At 28.2% G+C, this 14,716-nt stretch overlaps 1 protein-coding gene across 7 annotated transcripts in view; it reads right to left on the bottom strand.

Annotated features, from left to right (window-relative positions):
* Positions 1-6,563: 6,563 nt before the first annotated feature.
* The window catches only part of LOC112691621 (acetyl-CoA carboxylase), a 43,081-nt gene continuing 34,928 nt past the window's right edge, over positions 6,564-14,716 (bottom strand). For 6 of the 7 annotated variants that reach the window (XM_025565943.1, XM_025565944.1, XM_025565942.1 and 3 more), the window contains 25 exons: positions 14,504-14,670; positions 14,222-14,433; positions 13,769-14,122; positions 13,553-13,692; positions 13,322-13,491; positions 12,992-13,230; positions 12,665-12,868; positions 12,464-12,582; positions 12,101-12,401; positions 11,886-12,040; positions 11,084-11,264; positions 10,782-11,018; positions 10,514-10,717; positions 10,118-10,319; positions 9,932-10,029; positions 9,581-9,850; positions 9,370-9,490; positions 9,095-9,303; positions 8,753-9,017; positions 8,495-8,682; positions 8,278-8,413; positions 8,006-8,183; positions 7,453-7,882; positions 6,834-6,989; positions 6,630-6,758 (listed from right to left, as the gene is read on the bottom strand). In XM_025565943.1, coding sequence (XP_025421728.1) covers positions 6,630-6,758; positions 6,834-6,989; positions 7,453-7,882; positions 8,006-8,183; positions 8,278-8,413; positions 8,495-8,682; positions 8,753-9,017; positions 9,095-9,303; positions 9,370-9,490; positions 9,581-9,850; positions 9,932-10,029; positions 10,118-10,319; positions 10,514-10,717; positions 10,782-11,018; positions 11,084-11,264; positions 11,886-12,040; positions 12,101-12,401; positions 12,464-12,582; positions 12,665-12,868; positions 12,992-13,230; positions 13,322-13,491; positions 13,553-13,692; positions 13,769-14,122; positions 14,222-14,433; positions 14,504-14,670 — 5,065 coding nt within the window. Of the gene's footprint in view, positions 6,759-6,833; positions 6,990-7,452; positions 7,883-8,005; positions 8,184-8,277; positions 8,414-8,494; positions 8,683-8,752; positions 9,018-9,094; positions 9,304-9,369; positions 9,491-9,580; positions 9,851-9,931; positions 10,030-10,117; positions 10,320-10,513; positions 10,718-10,781; positions 11,019-11,083; positions 11,265-11,885; positions 12,041-12,100; positions 12,402-12,463; positions 12,583-12,664; positions 12,869-12,991; positions 13,231-13,321; positions 13,492-13,552; positions 13,693-13,768; positions 14,123-14,221; positions 14,434-14,503; positions 14,671-14,716 lie in introns of all 7 variants that reach the window. The other variant, XM_025565938.1, reaches the window with a different exon arrangement.

Below are 14,716 nucleotides of genomic sequence, written 5' to 3'. Positions count from 1 at the left end.
GTCGAAGCCGTTCACCGCCCGTCGCCCCTTCTCTTCCTACGCGAACCGCCGGGCCGGCACATCGTTTTCCGTCCGGCTCGTGGCGAAAATATCAACGCCAACGTTCACGGCACTATCGTTTTACGCTCCGTTTTCGCGGCGGCCGTCGGGTCGGTTTTCGACGCGGTGAAACATTTACCCGAGCCGACAACGCGACGGGACGTTTGTATGTACCGTTTTACGCGCACCGACACTACCAAACAACACGTTCAATGCAGCGGTGGCTCCGTTAAAACGAGTGTGTCGCCGCCACCTCGTGCTCGGGACGTATCGAAGAATCCCCTGCGGAAAGCCCCCCCCCCCCGTTCATTAATCGTTCGTAAAAACCGTTTCGCGGGTACGAAAAACAACTACGGATCGTAAGTCCTAGTCGGAACGCTGAAAAGCCGGAAAGCCTATACTGAATTCGGAACGTTCGATTATCGATTGCAAATAAAACGTTTATCGTAACGTTTGGTTCTTTGACTTATTATTTCATTTTCAACGTGACGTTAAACAAGATGCGAAATTCGAACACCATTGGCTCTATTCCTGCGCAATGGCACATCTTGGCACTTGGAGGCCCAACACCCAAATATATAATGAGGCCACCATCCAAAAATGTAAATAGTCTTAAACAATCTTAAACACCGCTTCCTCTCCTCCCACAAAGTAATCAAAACCATTGCATCGTTAATAATTTCATAAAATAAAAAGCCATTCTATGAGCTAATTGTTTTTTAAATATAATAAATTTGTTGAGTTGAAAGTAGGCCGGTTTTTCAAACATTAAGCGGAAGAAAAAAAATATACTTCCAGAAATTCAACTTTAATTTTGAAAAAATATTTGAATTTTTTTACTCCGTGTCTGTATTTTAGAGAAGAATTTAAATCTGGTACTATATTAATTAAACAATACATAAAAATGAAAATGTAATTCCTACACAACCTAGAAAAGAGAATAAGAAATTAAAATATGTTTTCAAAATTATAATCGAGCTTTTGATATTGGGCGAATTTTTATTTTGCTTTATGGGACTTTCAAAGCCGCTACCGAGTTGAAACATTTTTAATCTCAAAATTGAGTGATGTGAAACCATGCATTGGTACACTATGTAGTTCCTAGTAAGGCAGGATTAAGCACCTATTGGGCCCAGGGGTTGAAATTTTATATTGGCCCTTTTGACAAAATATGCCATACAAAGCTGCTCGCTACGCTCACAAAACGAAACATTTTTTTGAACTATTTCACAAATTGTCAATTGCATTATAAAATTAATAGCTATATATAATTTATGTCTATAAAACTACTAATTCTAGTACGATATAAAATGTGTATTAGCTTAATATTGTATGGACCCTTTTCACTTGGGTACTTGAGATGGCCCCGGAGCTGCCACCCCGGATAAACCTCCCTTAATCCGGCCTTGGTTCCGAGAATTAAAGAATCTAATTGAGTCGGTGACTTTTATACGGATGACGAGAAATCAATTACATCTCTTAGATCGACATAATATAGCAGTATAATATATATAATTTACATAGACATATAAGGATATGGACTATGCGTTCAGTAAATTATCGTGTTCAATACATGTAACATTTATATTTTTTTTTTTCAAATTAACTTACTGCCGATTGTTGTTTTTTTGTGATAAAAATGAATAATTGGTGTTTCGGTAATAAAAATCGTTCTTAGTTATTTTTGTGCTGGACCAAGAGAAATAGAAATTGATTGAGTGCCTCAAATGAAAACTTGTGGTGTATGGGCAGATGTATCAGGAACTAAAAATATTATATCCTATCACAAGCAAAGTTTAATTAGCAATGTAAATAATAATGCTGTAGAAGGATTTAATATTATGGTAGCAAAACTTGTTGGTAAAAAACTATTACATTTTTCATACGAAGTAAAAATTTAAAGTTTGAATTATAGTTTTTTATACACAACATAAAAATTACAAACAACATATCTAAATATTATAACAGAAAAATTATTTGTATTTAAGAATCATAAAATGCAAAATGTAATACTGCAGTTTCATCATTTAATTTTGGTCCAAAATATTTAAATAGTTTTTACCAAAAACTGTTACTGGTAAAGTTAAATATATTATACAATCACTTAAGACTTAAAAATAAAAACAACAGTATAATTATACTTTATAGTATACATATATCATTTTATACTAAACATATATGTTAATAATAAAATATAGAAAATAAAATCAACTTTTATTGTTTGTCCACCGTTCACCTTATTAAAGGGTCCCTGATAAATCAGGGGCCCTAAGGTTTCAATTCGCCAACTTATCCGCTAGTTGCGTCACTGACTAGACGGGAGTTATAAAAATTTAAAAAACACTAAATATTACCTATTCTTATTCATAAACATTTTTTGTCGCGTATGCTCAATGATACAATCATTTTTAAGTTAGTTGGATTAAGTTTTTATAGGTCAAATATGAATAAAATATAATTTTTTTTTTTTTTTAGAGTTAAATGTTTTTCCTTTTTAAAAATTTACCGTATAGTGTATATGAACTCATGATAATGAGTATTGAATATATCATGAGTTATATAAATGATACATAGGCGTGCTATACTTACTATACTTTTGGGCCCTATCTTAACAAAACGTGTAGGTATATTTAATAAAATATAATGTATAAATAATTTAAAAAACATAACATTTTTTACCAAATATTTTAGAATAGGTTGCATTTGATTTGAGCAATATCAGTTAAAATATGGGCCCCTTACTCTTAGACTTAAATTGTAGGATCTTAGAAATTAGAAATTGTAAAAATGTCTTATAAGGGGAGGGGGGACACAAACAAAAAGTTCAAAGTATACATAATTATAACTTTTTCACTTCAAAAAACTGTCGTTATTCATAACGAAATAATCAAAATACAAGTGTTTGATAGAAACATTAAATGTTATTACATAAATTTATAATAAAACATATTTTTAAATATAATTTTTGTAATTACAATAACTGAAGACGTCTGGGGTGTTTATTAGTATATGCATCAACTACTTCTTCAGGTTTTATAATTTTTTCAGGGTGTTGCTTAAGCAATGCTAATCCATTTAATCAATGGTATCATATTATCATGATATATTGTTATTCCAGTATTTTGATGTGTGCCCGTGCGTGAAAAATAAGAGGGCCTACAGTAATAAAATATAAAATACGGTGAATGGAGGAGGCACGGGTTCTACGGGCCCACCCCTTAAATAAACCCCTGATAGGATCCCATTTAAAACATTTCGTGGAGGTATCTTACGTTTAAATTAATTTCTATACTATTTATGAGTAAGTACTCTACGACAGTTTGCTATTCGTATTGGAACCAGCACAGGCAAAATATCTTATACTATGTTCCTATAGGTACCATAGAAAATAAAAGATAATCAAAATTTATTCTAAAAAAATATTGTATAACTATGAATCATAAAAACTGTGATTAGATAAATGTTTTTTCAAACAAAAACGATAGCATCATTTCATTTGCACGATAAAAAAAATACTGTTAGTCTTATTGTTATTTTAAAAAAAGTAACACAATTATTCATAAAACCTAACCAATATAATACAATAACTTTTATAAAGAATTTTAAAAGGATCCTGAGGGCCTTAATATAAAACATCTGACTCGCCTTCCTACATAGATCCGGTTTGAGTGCACTAACTATTGAAGCATAATGAAATAAATAAATGAGGAGTGTACACAAGTTATTAATAACATAATTACTAGTTAAACATAAAAAAGTAAAATTATAGCATCCTAAAAAAAAAAAAAATGTTATTTTTCGTAAGGATTAAATGTTCATGACTTGTTCCACTCATAATGAAAATGTATTTTAGGACGTAGATAATCGTATTTTAGATAACTTGTGTTACAACTGCCAACTATAAACTATATAATTATGTAGGTTAGGTTTACGATTATAACCATTGGTATTCTGAAAAATATTGCCAAGTATCACTCCAACTTAAATGTCAAACTGTCAAACACCTGTCAGAATAGACTAAGATTTTGTTTTTTAGAACGAATAATAGAAAACTGATATAATTTAAAAATGTTCAAGGACATATAAGTATAGGTATATTTACACTAAATTAGAGAAAATGTTCAATTATAATCAGTCAACTATGGACAACTAATAATGACATTTCTGACTGGTAACCGTAATAAAAAATAATGAGGTACAATATTTGTTTTTTTATTCACACCATATATTATTTTACACGTATAAGTAAACAAAGTTACACAAAATTTATTTTTTTAAGGCGGTACCACGAAAAAATATCGCTGGTAAAATTTAGCAAAACGTAATTATAGCGTTGTAATATTATCACTAGTAAAATATAATGACAATAAACAGTCATATTATACCTATTAGGCCATCAAAAATAACTGTCGTGATCAGCTGCAACTTTTAGTATAAAGAATTAATATTTCCGATTACTTGAAGTATCTAGTTTGGTACCTAATTCCTTTGTCAAATATGAAAATTGTAATTTAAAATATAACTAAATCTGCAAAAAGCCAAGAACTCAAAATACATGAAGAATTAACTTTTACAATAGAAAAGTAGGGTGATTCAACAAAGGATTTACGAGTTTACTTTAGCTCAGAACTCATGTATACATAAAAAAGAAATGGTTTCTATTAAAAAGCAATGAGAATTTAAATTACTTCAAAGTTTAGAAAGATATTTTAGAATACATTTAGAATAAAAAATGCATTAAATTGGGCAGGGGGTGTAAAAAAGTTGCAGAGCACAAAACTAAATAGGGAGACAGAAAATTATTTAAGATATATGGTTTTAAATATATATCTTGATTAATTATTATTATTTTTAGATTTTGAGTAAAACAAAGAATATATTATGATTTTACCATAATGTTTTTGGTTTATCTGTGTAAACGACGGAGGTTTGACCAAGAGTGCTCCAATCACCAAATAAAAAATAAAAGATAGGAATTAGGTTTTAGTTGGAACTTTTGAGAGATAATTTTTTGAATTTTTTAATAGCTCGCTAAATACTTAATTAAAAGAAAAAAAAATGCGAAAAAAATCTTAAAATATCAATTGAAACTCGAATTATTAGAAATTTAAAGAAATAATTTATATGCGTTACAAAATTTTAACTATTTCATAGTTTTGAAATATTTAATAGTTTATGTTATTTGTAGGCATATAACTGAAATCTTATTATATAATCTTATAAGTTGTATAAGATTTGTTGAAATATCATATTTTAATGTCAAAGAAATAGCATGACATAATCTCATAAACTATATACGTTTGATATGTAAATATTTATCAAATTCAAGTATCAATTTATTATTTGATGAGCAAATTAAAATATACTATATACTATTAATATACTATTTACTATTAAATCGTTGAGTATGTAGAAATTTCAATGGGACCCAAACCTCCCTCTTGGGTACTCTTTTGTATAGGCATTATTACTTTGAAGAGGAAGAGGCGTATACAAAAATAATATATTTAATAAATATATTATACTTTATGATACTCAGTGCTCGACTTGAGTGGGGACGCAGGGCGACGGAGTACCCCAACTAATTTTCAGAAATGTTAGCGTCCCCCTACTATTATTACGCTATAATCATAACATTCAGCCAGTCTTGGAGACGCTCTTTTTTTTAAAGTAAGTAGAGTCCCCCTTCTTTAATTTTACCAAGTCGAGCACTGATGATACTAGTATCATATTATATTTCGTTGAATCACTTAAATTAAATATTGTATTTATACGTTTGTAATTTTTTTTTTTTTTTACTTTGCTGTGTGGTTGGGTACTATAAGTTTGCACATTGTAAAATCATACATTTGGGGGGGGAGGGGGAATGAATTCCTAGAATCCTCTCTATATACACCATTGTAGGTTGAAATTATTATGTTGGTTAGTTCCATTTGGTCCATTGTCTGTTATTTTTAATAATATTAATAAGAAAAACCGAATACATTTATTTACGAAAAGTATTTTTTAAATTATTTATCTTGATACTTGCATATATTTTTGAATCTATAAATATTAATATTTTTATTAAAAAGAAACCTTATAATAGTATAATGATTCACATTAAACATTAAACATTTACAACACTATTTTAAAATGACTATTTGCAATTATATTATTTTTTATTATATACCCATATAATGTAGCAATAAAATAATATTTTAGAGTAATAAAATTGTTGTATTACGAAATGTCATGAAAAAGGAATAAAATATAAATAAACACTATACAATTTATTGTAGAAATATACTATGTACTACATAATAAAACTGAAGACAGCATTATTTGTTCATAAAAATAAATTAAATATTAAAAAAATTTAATTTATAATTTAAAATTCAATACCATGTAGGTTATTCATTTTTATAATAATTTTGTGAAATATGGTAATTAACATTATTAATTTTGTTTTTCAGAAATATACAGGAATAACTAATGTATTTTAAAGTAATATAAATATATATGTATAAAAGTACATATATTTATATGTTTTGTTTTATTATGTATATATTTTGAAATAAACAACAATAACTGCTTATAGTAAAAAGTAATCAACTATTTAAATTCACATTTCCAATACCCGTTAACTGGGTCAAATTGTGAATCAAGTCAAGACGCTGCATTTCAGATAAGCTTTGGAACATGCCCATAATTATATCTGAAGTAACTTCAGGCGTATTCTATGATAAAAATAAAAAACAATTACTTTCAAATAAAATAATTAATCGTGTATGATAAATTTTAATAATACGTACAATAATTGTAGATTTGACTTGATTTATGACTGCATCTTTTCTAACACTTTTAATGTTGTTAGCAATCAATGAATCAGGTAAGATCGTACCATCAGATTCATTAAGTTGACTTGTTAGCCATTGAACTACAGCTTGATTGTTGTCCCATAGATAAGACTATAAGCAAAAAAAATAAATATATTATAATAAAGGTATTCAAAATAAAACTTTATTAATCATAAATTATTAATAACAAAATAAAATCTAATATTTTATTCAGTATTACTAGTAATAGTTATTGAAATTCAACCTTGGTAACAAATATATAGTTGTAAATTAAGTATTAAAATATACACTAGAATGATTCACTTTTATGATTTTGGTAAAAAGTTATAAAACTGTTATTTCTTTTAAAAATTAAAATAAATAAGTGATTTCAATAATAAAAAACTTATAAGAACATAGAAATAGTATATTAAAGATTATAATTTATCCAATAAATCATACTGTTGTTCATGTAAGATCAAGATGAATATTATTAATACATACAAGGAATACCAAGGTTTTTATTTTAATTTGTTTGAACTTTAAATTAATACATATTAATTAAGAATTATATAATAAATAAAATTGTACTTACAGCTGTGGTGCCTTTGTCTTCAACAAACCACCTTCTTAACATTTCATAGGCAACATCATCTTGAATAGCATCATTTGATTTTGTGATGACTTTTTGTATTTGATTTTGTAATAAACGTCTTTTCAGTCGCCAATATAATGTATTACGAGATTTCTTCCACTCTACAATATCTTTTATAACACCTTTACTCAGTAAGCATTTTGGTGTATCATGCAAGTCAGCAAAATGCACTGCAACTTGATGAAAAATAGGTTTCAATACAGAAACTCTGTCAGCAACATCCTTCTCAATTTCTATAGCTTGTTCAGGGGTAGGATTAGTGTTCGCTTTGAGACTCAAAATATTCGTATCAATTCTGTGAATAGATTTTAATATATCTTTTTCGCGGAATTTAATTTCAACAATTCCTTCTGGTTCTAGAATACCACCTCTGTAAATAGACATAATATTTTATGATATGAGAAACTATAATAATAAAATGTATATAACAAAATTGCTTTACATAATTATATTTACTTCTTTATCAAATCAAATCTTATATTTCAAACATTACCTGCTATCTGGATCCGCGTACATCTCAATGTGTCTTGGATTAATAGTAGTATCTACAACAGCCCAAGCACCTCCTCGTAACTCACCAAATGGTGGAATATACGTAATAATTGGCTGATTGTATTGTCTTAGTTCATCAACAATATAAGCACCAAATTTCATAATTTGTTCATACATATCTGACAAATACAAAAATATGTATATAAAATAAATAAATGTATTCCAGGTTTTAAATCAAACATTTTAATAAAAAAAAAAAATTTAAAAAAATACCTTTCATTCCACCAGAAAATCCTCTCCAGTTAGCAAAAATGAAAAGTGGTAAATCTTCATGAGCAAAATCTTTAATAGCTTGTGACGTTTTATAAGCAGAATCTGGAAACCATACTTGTCCAGCTTGTGAGACAGTCTAATATACATAAGTACATATTAAATTAATTTTTATAAATAGCTATAAAAAAGAAGTATTATATGATGTTAGAATGTTTACTTTGGATTCAGAGTCTAAATTGGCAGGATCTGCTGGTAAAACAACTTCTACTGTTCTCGTTTCAACAGCAATAACACCAACTGGAATTCCTCCAAGTCTCGCTCTTCCACATACAACAGTTTGTGCCCACGGTTGCATTATTTCATCCCAAGATCCTTTGTCAAAAAATCCAGACTCCCAATGGCCATCTAAATAAATTATATTAGATAATATATAATAAAATAATAATATGTATATATTTTATTTATTAAGACGAACTTGAATCTTCTTTTCCAGCAATCATCCAACGAGGATCATATGGAACTTTAGTTGGTACATAGTCTATATCTCTTTCTACAGGATCCACACTGTTTATTATAGGCAAGGGAGATTCTTTAGTCTTTGGAATGTAAGAGAGCCATTTTAAAATTCTATATACACCATCTAAGTCTCTAGCTTCAGTTTTATGAGAAACACCATTGTTATACATAATTTGAATGCCACCTAATTGATTGTTTGATGCATATACTTCACGGCCAAGAAGCTACAACATATTGTTCTTTATTATATTATATAATATTAAAAAAATGTCAGACTAAAAAGAATAATTTAAAAATAAACCTTATTCAAGGCACTATATCCTGTAAGGATAATGTGAGAGTTTTCGATTTGAATAACTCTTTGACCAAGTCGTACAAGGTAAGCTCCAATACCAATAGCACGACAAGATACCATTGAAATAGTAACAATATCTTGATAAGCACGAGATGTTTCCCCGGCTATCATTCCAGCAAATTTTAAATTTTCAACACCATAACCAAACTCCTTTCCTATTTACAAAATACATATATAACAAATATTTTTTATATTTTATACCATTAGTTTATCATTTGTACCAATAATGTCAGTTAATTTGTATCGTGGTTCCCCTTCATCTTCAATCAATTCAGCTTCAACTGAATTTTGTCCAGCTAATTTACCGTAGTCATCTGGTGTTAAATATAAATATTTAAATCCCTAAATTTTAAAATATATAGTTAAATGTATGATAAAAATTACATATGCAAAAAATATAAAAAGGACAATTTTAAAATTATATTAATTTACTTTTTCTGGATCTGATGGGTCTTCCCATGCCACATTAAACAAACTTTTTATTTCTTCTGCAAGACCAATACGAGCTCCACTATTAGCAGATATATAAATACGTGGAATTTTTCTTCTCCTAGCTTCTTTAGATGCCAAATCAAATACAATGTCTTCTTGTGGACCAAATGAACCAATATTTACTGTTAAGTCATTAGCGATTACAATGATGTCTCTACCAGAAGGATACTCAGGAGTACTCATTGTAAATTTCCAAGCAACCATGCCAGCCTAATATAACATTAGTTAATATACAGACCATAATCATACATAGAACAAATCTAAAAAGGTATAATAAAAAAAAATACTTACGGTATTTTCACCTGAGAAACGCTTTTGTTCAATTATATGATTATCTTCCACAACAAGTTCAACATAATCAAATAATATATTATTTTTTAACACTCCATCTAAAATAAAATTATAATTGAATAAAAAATAAAATAATAAAAATAAAATAATAAAATATAATATGAATACAAAATTAATGTTAATTACCATTTGGATGTTCTGCTATATATTCTTGCCAGATAGTTTCAATCATCTGTCTAAACATATCAGGAATATCATACACGTATGTTGTGCCAGCACTTTGGGCTTGGAATCTTTTTTGTTGTAAAAAGTCTTTTGTAACATATGGTGTAGAAACGGCGAGTCCATGCAAAGGACCTTGCTTTGATTCATATGATTCAAATTTAATCTTTAAAATTAAATAAATTATGAGTTTTTTGAACTTAAGACAATCATTAAAAGATATCATAATAATATTAAAAATAGATTATATTAAAATTAAAATTGATTAAAAAACAAGATAATAAACCAATGTACATTAATCAATGTAGTTCATATCAGGTAAGTAAAATATAGTCACAAATGATGTGTCCATGTTCTTACCATCCCCAATTTAGAATCAGTAATTTCTTTGTACAGACAAATATCCAAATGATAACCACTACCGTTAGCAAGACTAAGGCGGACATTTGAAGTTTTACTTGTTGGTGTAGGTCGTATTGTCATTCTAAGTTCAGCTTGAAGAACTCGTAGTTTCCAAAGACGTGGGCCATACCTCATGACCATATTAGTGACACTTTCTTTGATCTAAACACATAAATAATATGTATTTTAATAAGTTTCAATATAAACTATTTATTTGTATATTTACTTTTCCAGGATCCATTATAACAGTGGGGACAAAATTCAAAAATATATGATTACAGTCTGTTCTACGCGCGTGAGGGTGACTAAAAGCAACTTCTAATTCATCCATTGCTTCCAATAATACTCTTTCTCCTTCATTTTGGAGATATTCAAATGAAGCTTCTTTTGTAATTAAATCTTGATGTCTTATAATTGAACGTATGAAGAATCGATAATCAGTTACTACTTGACCTCTTGGGACCTATTTGAAAGATAAATAAATTAATTTACTGAATATTAAATAATTGTTTTGATATTTAAACCAACCTTCGCTTTTCCTAGATATAAATACATTTTTCTATTTGATGTTGGTAACGCTTCTAATTCATAAGTTCTCATTCTATTCAATTCTAATTGGAAAGCCATACCTGGCTCTAAATGCCGATAAATTCTATCTTCTCCAAAATTATCATAGTTTCTGTAGGTGAATAATTTAGGGAATTGTCTCCTAAAAATTAATATAAAAAGAAACATTTTAAAAAAAAAATTTAATCCACTATAAAAATGTATATATTTTTATTAGTTTAAAATTATGAGTTTTCAATAATGATTTAATATATTAAAAGCTATAATTGAATACAGGTTTGAATTATTCTTCAATATAGACATTGTAAAATAAAGATAATTTAATCACTGTTTTAATTTTTCTATAATGTACAAGGCCACAAATTTAATATTAATGAATAATTTTTTATAATTATTAATGAATATTTAAAAGGATGCATTTTAGAAATAATATTATGATTAATAAAACGTATAAAATTATAATTTAAAATTTGATGATTAAATAAGTACTGTGTAGTAAAAGAAAATATCTAAATTACTTACAGTTTTATTACAATCAATAACATAAAATTTTCTATTATTTAATTATAATTGTAAATAATTATTTTAGTTAGCTCGCGTATAAAAGAAATTTTCCATACAAGTTAATTTACTTTAACTATCTATCTACATATATATTATTATTATTATACCATTGAAGGCAATAAATTAACATTAATTTTCTACAATCATGTATAGTTAAATATGTCAATTTCTCTAAATTATAAATATTGCTCTAGATTACTTATTTAAAGCCAAAAACGTGATTCTTCGAATTAATCTTTTCTTCAATTCCTCTCTATGTTTTTGACAAAATTCTTCATACATCTTGCCAAGTTTATCATCTTCCATATTTCCAGTATCTTTCATAGCTATGCACAAAATGTGACAAGGTTCCATCTGTAAACAAAAACACAAATATTTTTAGTAATGATTCAAATAAATTTCAAAACAATATACCTGAAGATTTTCTTGGTCTGCCGGTCGGACGTCACCAAGATTTAAGCTCACATTAAGAGAAGAGCTCAATCTAGATTCACTACCACTTTCTAAGGCATCAATAATTTTTTGGTGCATAGTCACAGGAGTAGACAGATCTTCCATAATATCAAGAATTTCATCAAAGTATTGTTCGAATTGAGCAAATGATTCAAATGCAGCCATACAGCCGGTTCTATGATATGTTGGAATGTATGGTAATGGAGTTTTAGTTGGTGATTCCAAGTTTTCAGTAGATACAGAATTAATCTTATTTTGTTGCCTAAGTATGAAAACAATTATTATATTTGCTAGACAGGTTTAATTAAAATATTATTAACGTACCGGTTAGGATGGGAAGAAGGCAAAAGAAATTGGAAGTGAACTAATGATATTTCACCAGACAGTTCCAAATGTTGTAAACACGTAAGATCATACGATATGTAAACACGTCTTACATAAACCTAATTCCAATAGAACAATAATATTAAGTTTTTAATTATATTTTATTTATTTTTGGGCATATTAAATTTTAATTAATAATACCTCTAATGCAGCATTACAAACTGCACGGTTAGAATGATAAAAGAAATCGTGGAGAATATCAAATATGGAAGTTTCTGACTGGATAAGTTTTTGTAAGTTTTCAGGATGAAAATCATGTCCATACATATCAACAGCAGATAAAAATATTGATTCCATTTGGTTATGCCTTAATTCATATGCTGGTTGGTGTGCAGCAATAAGTACCTAAATAACAAATATAACACATAATTTTATTAAAAATATATTAAAACTATGATTATTATGTATCTCATAACATTTAAATACTACAAATACGATTAAAGCATGTAAATTGTTAAGTGTACTAACTTGTCGTGCACGAAGAGCAACTCTTGAATGCTCACTGCGATTAAGTGATGTCAGTTCATTTAAAGTAGCAGCTAACTCATCAGTTAATCCAGGCTCATTGGCCCATAAATGATCAATTAGCATTGTAACTAGCATATTTTTCTTTGCCACTTGAGTATGTGAGAATATAGTTGAAGTAACAGCAGCCATATCATCTTTATACCTATCTCTTAAAGCTGTAGCACATTTATCATAACTTCCTGCAAAAAAAAATTTAATTAATTATAGTAAAATTAAAAAAAAAAAATTAATATATGTATATATATATATATATATACATATATTCTTTACCATGTTGAAATTGACTTTCCACTTCATAATATTGTTTTAATAATTCATGAACAGCAGACTTCATTCGTCCACGAATTCCGTTTCTATATCTTTGCACTAGTTGTACAATTCCTTGGGTGGTTTGGAAAAAACTATCACGATCTGTTCGTTTTTGTAAGGTTGCAGCATGACTATTGTTGATAATTAAAATAAAAATGTAATAAAAATTGAGCATTTATAATATTTACTCACCCATCAATAATAGCAGCTATTTGCTGGCTAGGAAATTGTGCAAGAACTGATGTTATATTTCTTTCATATAGCTTCATTAATGATTTAATTTTTTTATCGACAGCTTTTGGAATTCTACCAGATATTGATGATATAACTTCCTAATAATTTTGTTAAAATTTATAATAATAAGTTTCATTATTTAATTTTCAAGCTATAAAAATTAAAATGCCTTACCTGCAACTCCAATAAAGGTAAACTAGGATCACGCAGAGAATTCATAAACTTTTCGATGACTTCTCTTAAACGAACATGATGATATGGTTCTGGCAAGCAAAAACCAGCAAGAATATTATCTAACATGCGTCTGTAGCATGTATGTATATTGTTAAGACTTTCTCCATAAATATGTGAAGTTCCGTCTAGTTCAGGAAATTGTCCTTTATATTCAACAGCTTTTGTGACTAATGATGCATCATCCAATTCAAGTGTTGCAATTAATGAGCCAGCATCTAACACAGCACCGGGCCGTTTATTATAAGAAACATGACCATTTTCTGTTGCTGTTAATGTCATCACCATTTTCATAACCTATTAAAAATAGCAAACCATAAATTAGTTATTACTCTTTAGTATTTATTTAAATTATAAAAAATAAATGAGACAGTAGAGTTCTTAATAAAAATTTACTTCAATCTCGGCATAAGCTTGACCTTTTTTGACATGACCACCATCTTCTATAAGAAAACTGATCAATTTACCAGCAGATGGTGAACGTAATAAGGATGGATCATTTTCTTTTTCAAACACACATGTCTGATTACCAATTACGATTCTGTATCTATCAACTTCTTCTCGCATGTAAGTAGTAAAACTTGATCCATCCAAGGATAACAAAATTCCTGAAATTTATGTAGAAAATTAATTGTATATAATACAACAGAAATAAAATAAAATTTAATAACTGTGTACCTCCATCAGAAAGACGATGAACTTCAATTTCTTTAAATGAACCATTCATGATGAGGAAATATGAATTCAATCCAGATTTAGTAACCGTGGTTTTATACTTAAATCCCTCATGTATTAATTCAACAGATACTTGGTGGTCTAAAGCATTAGCACTCAATACTTGACCACTGAAAACAAAAATAACATTATAATAATCAAAACATTTAAAATAAA

The sequence above is a fragment of the Sipha flava genome, unplaced genomic scaffold, assembly GCF_003268045.1.
Source record: "Sipha flava isolate LNK unplaced genomic scaffold, YSA_version1 65_pilon_pilon, whole genome shotgun sequence".
NCBI lineage: Eukaryota > Metazoa > Arthropoda > Insecta > Hemiptera > Aphididae > Sipha > Sipha flava.
This window is presented reverse-complemented; position numbering and strand designations above follow the sequence as displayed.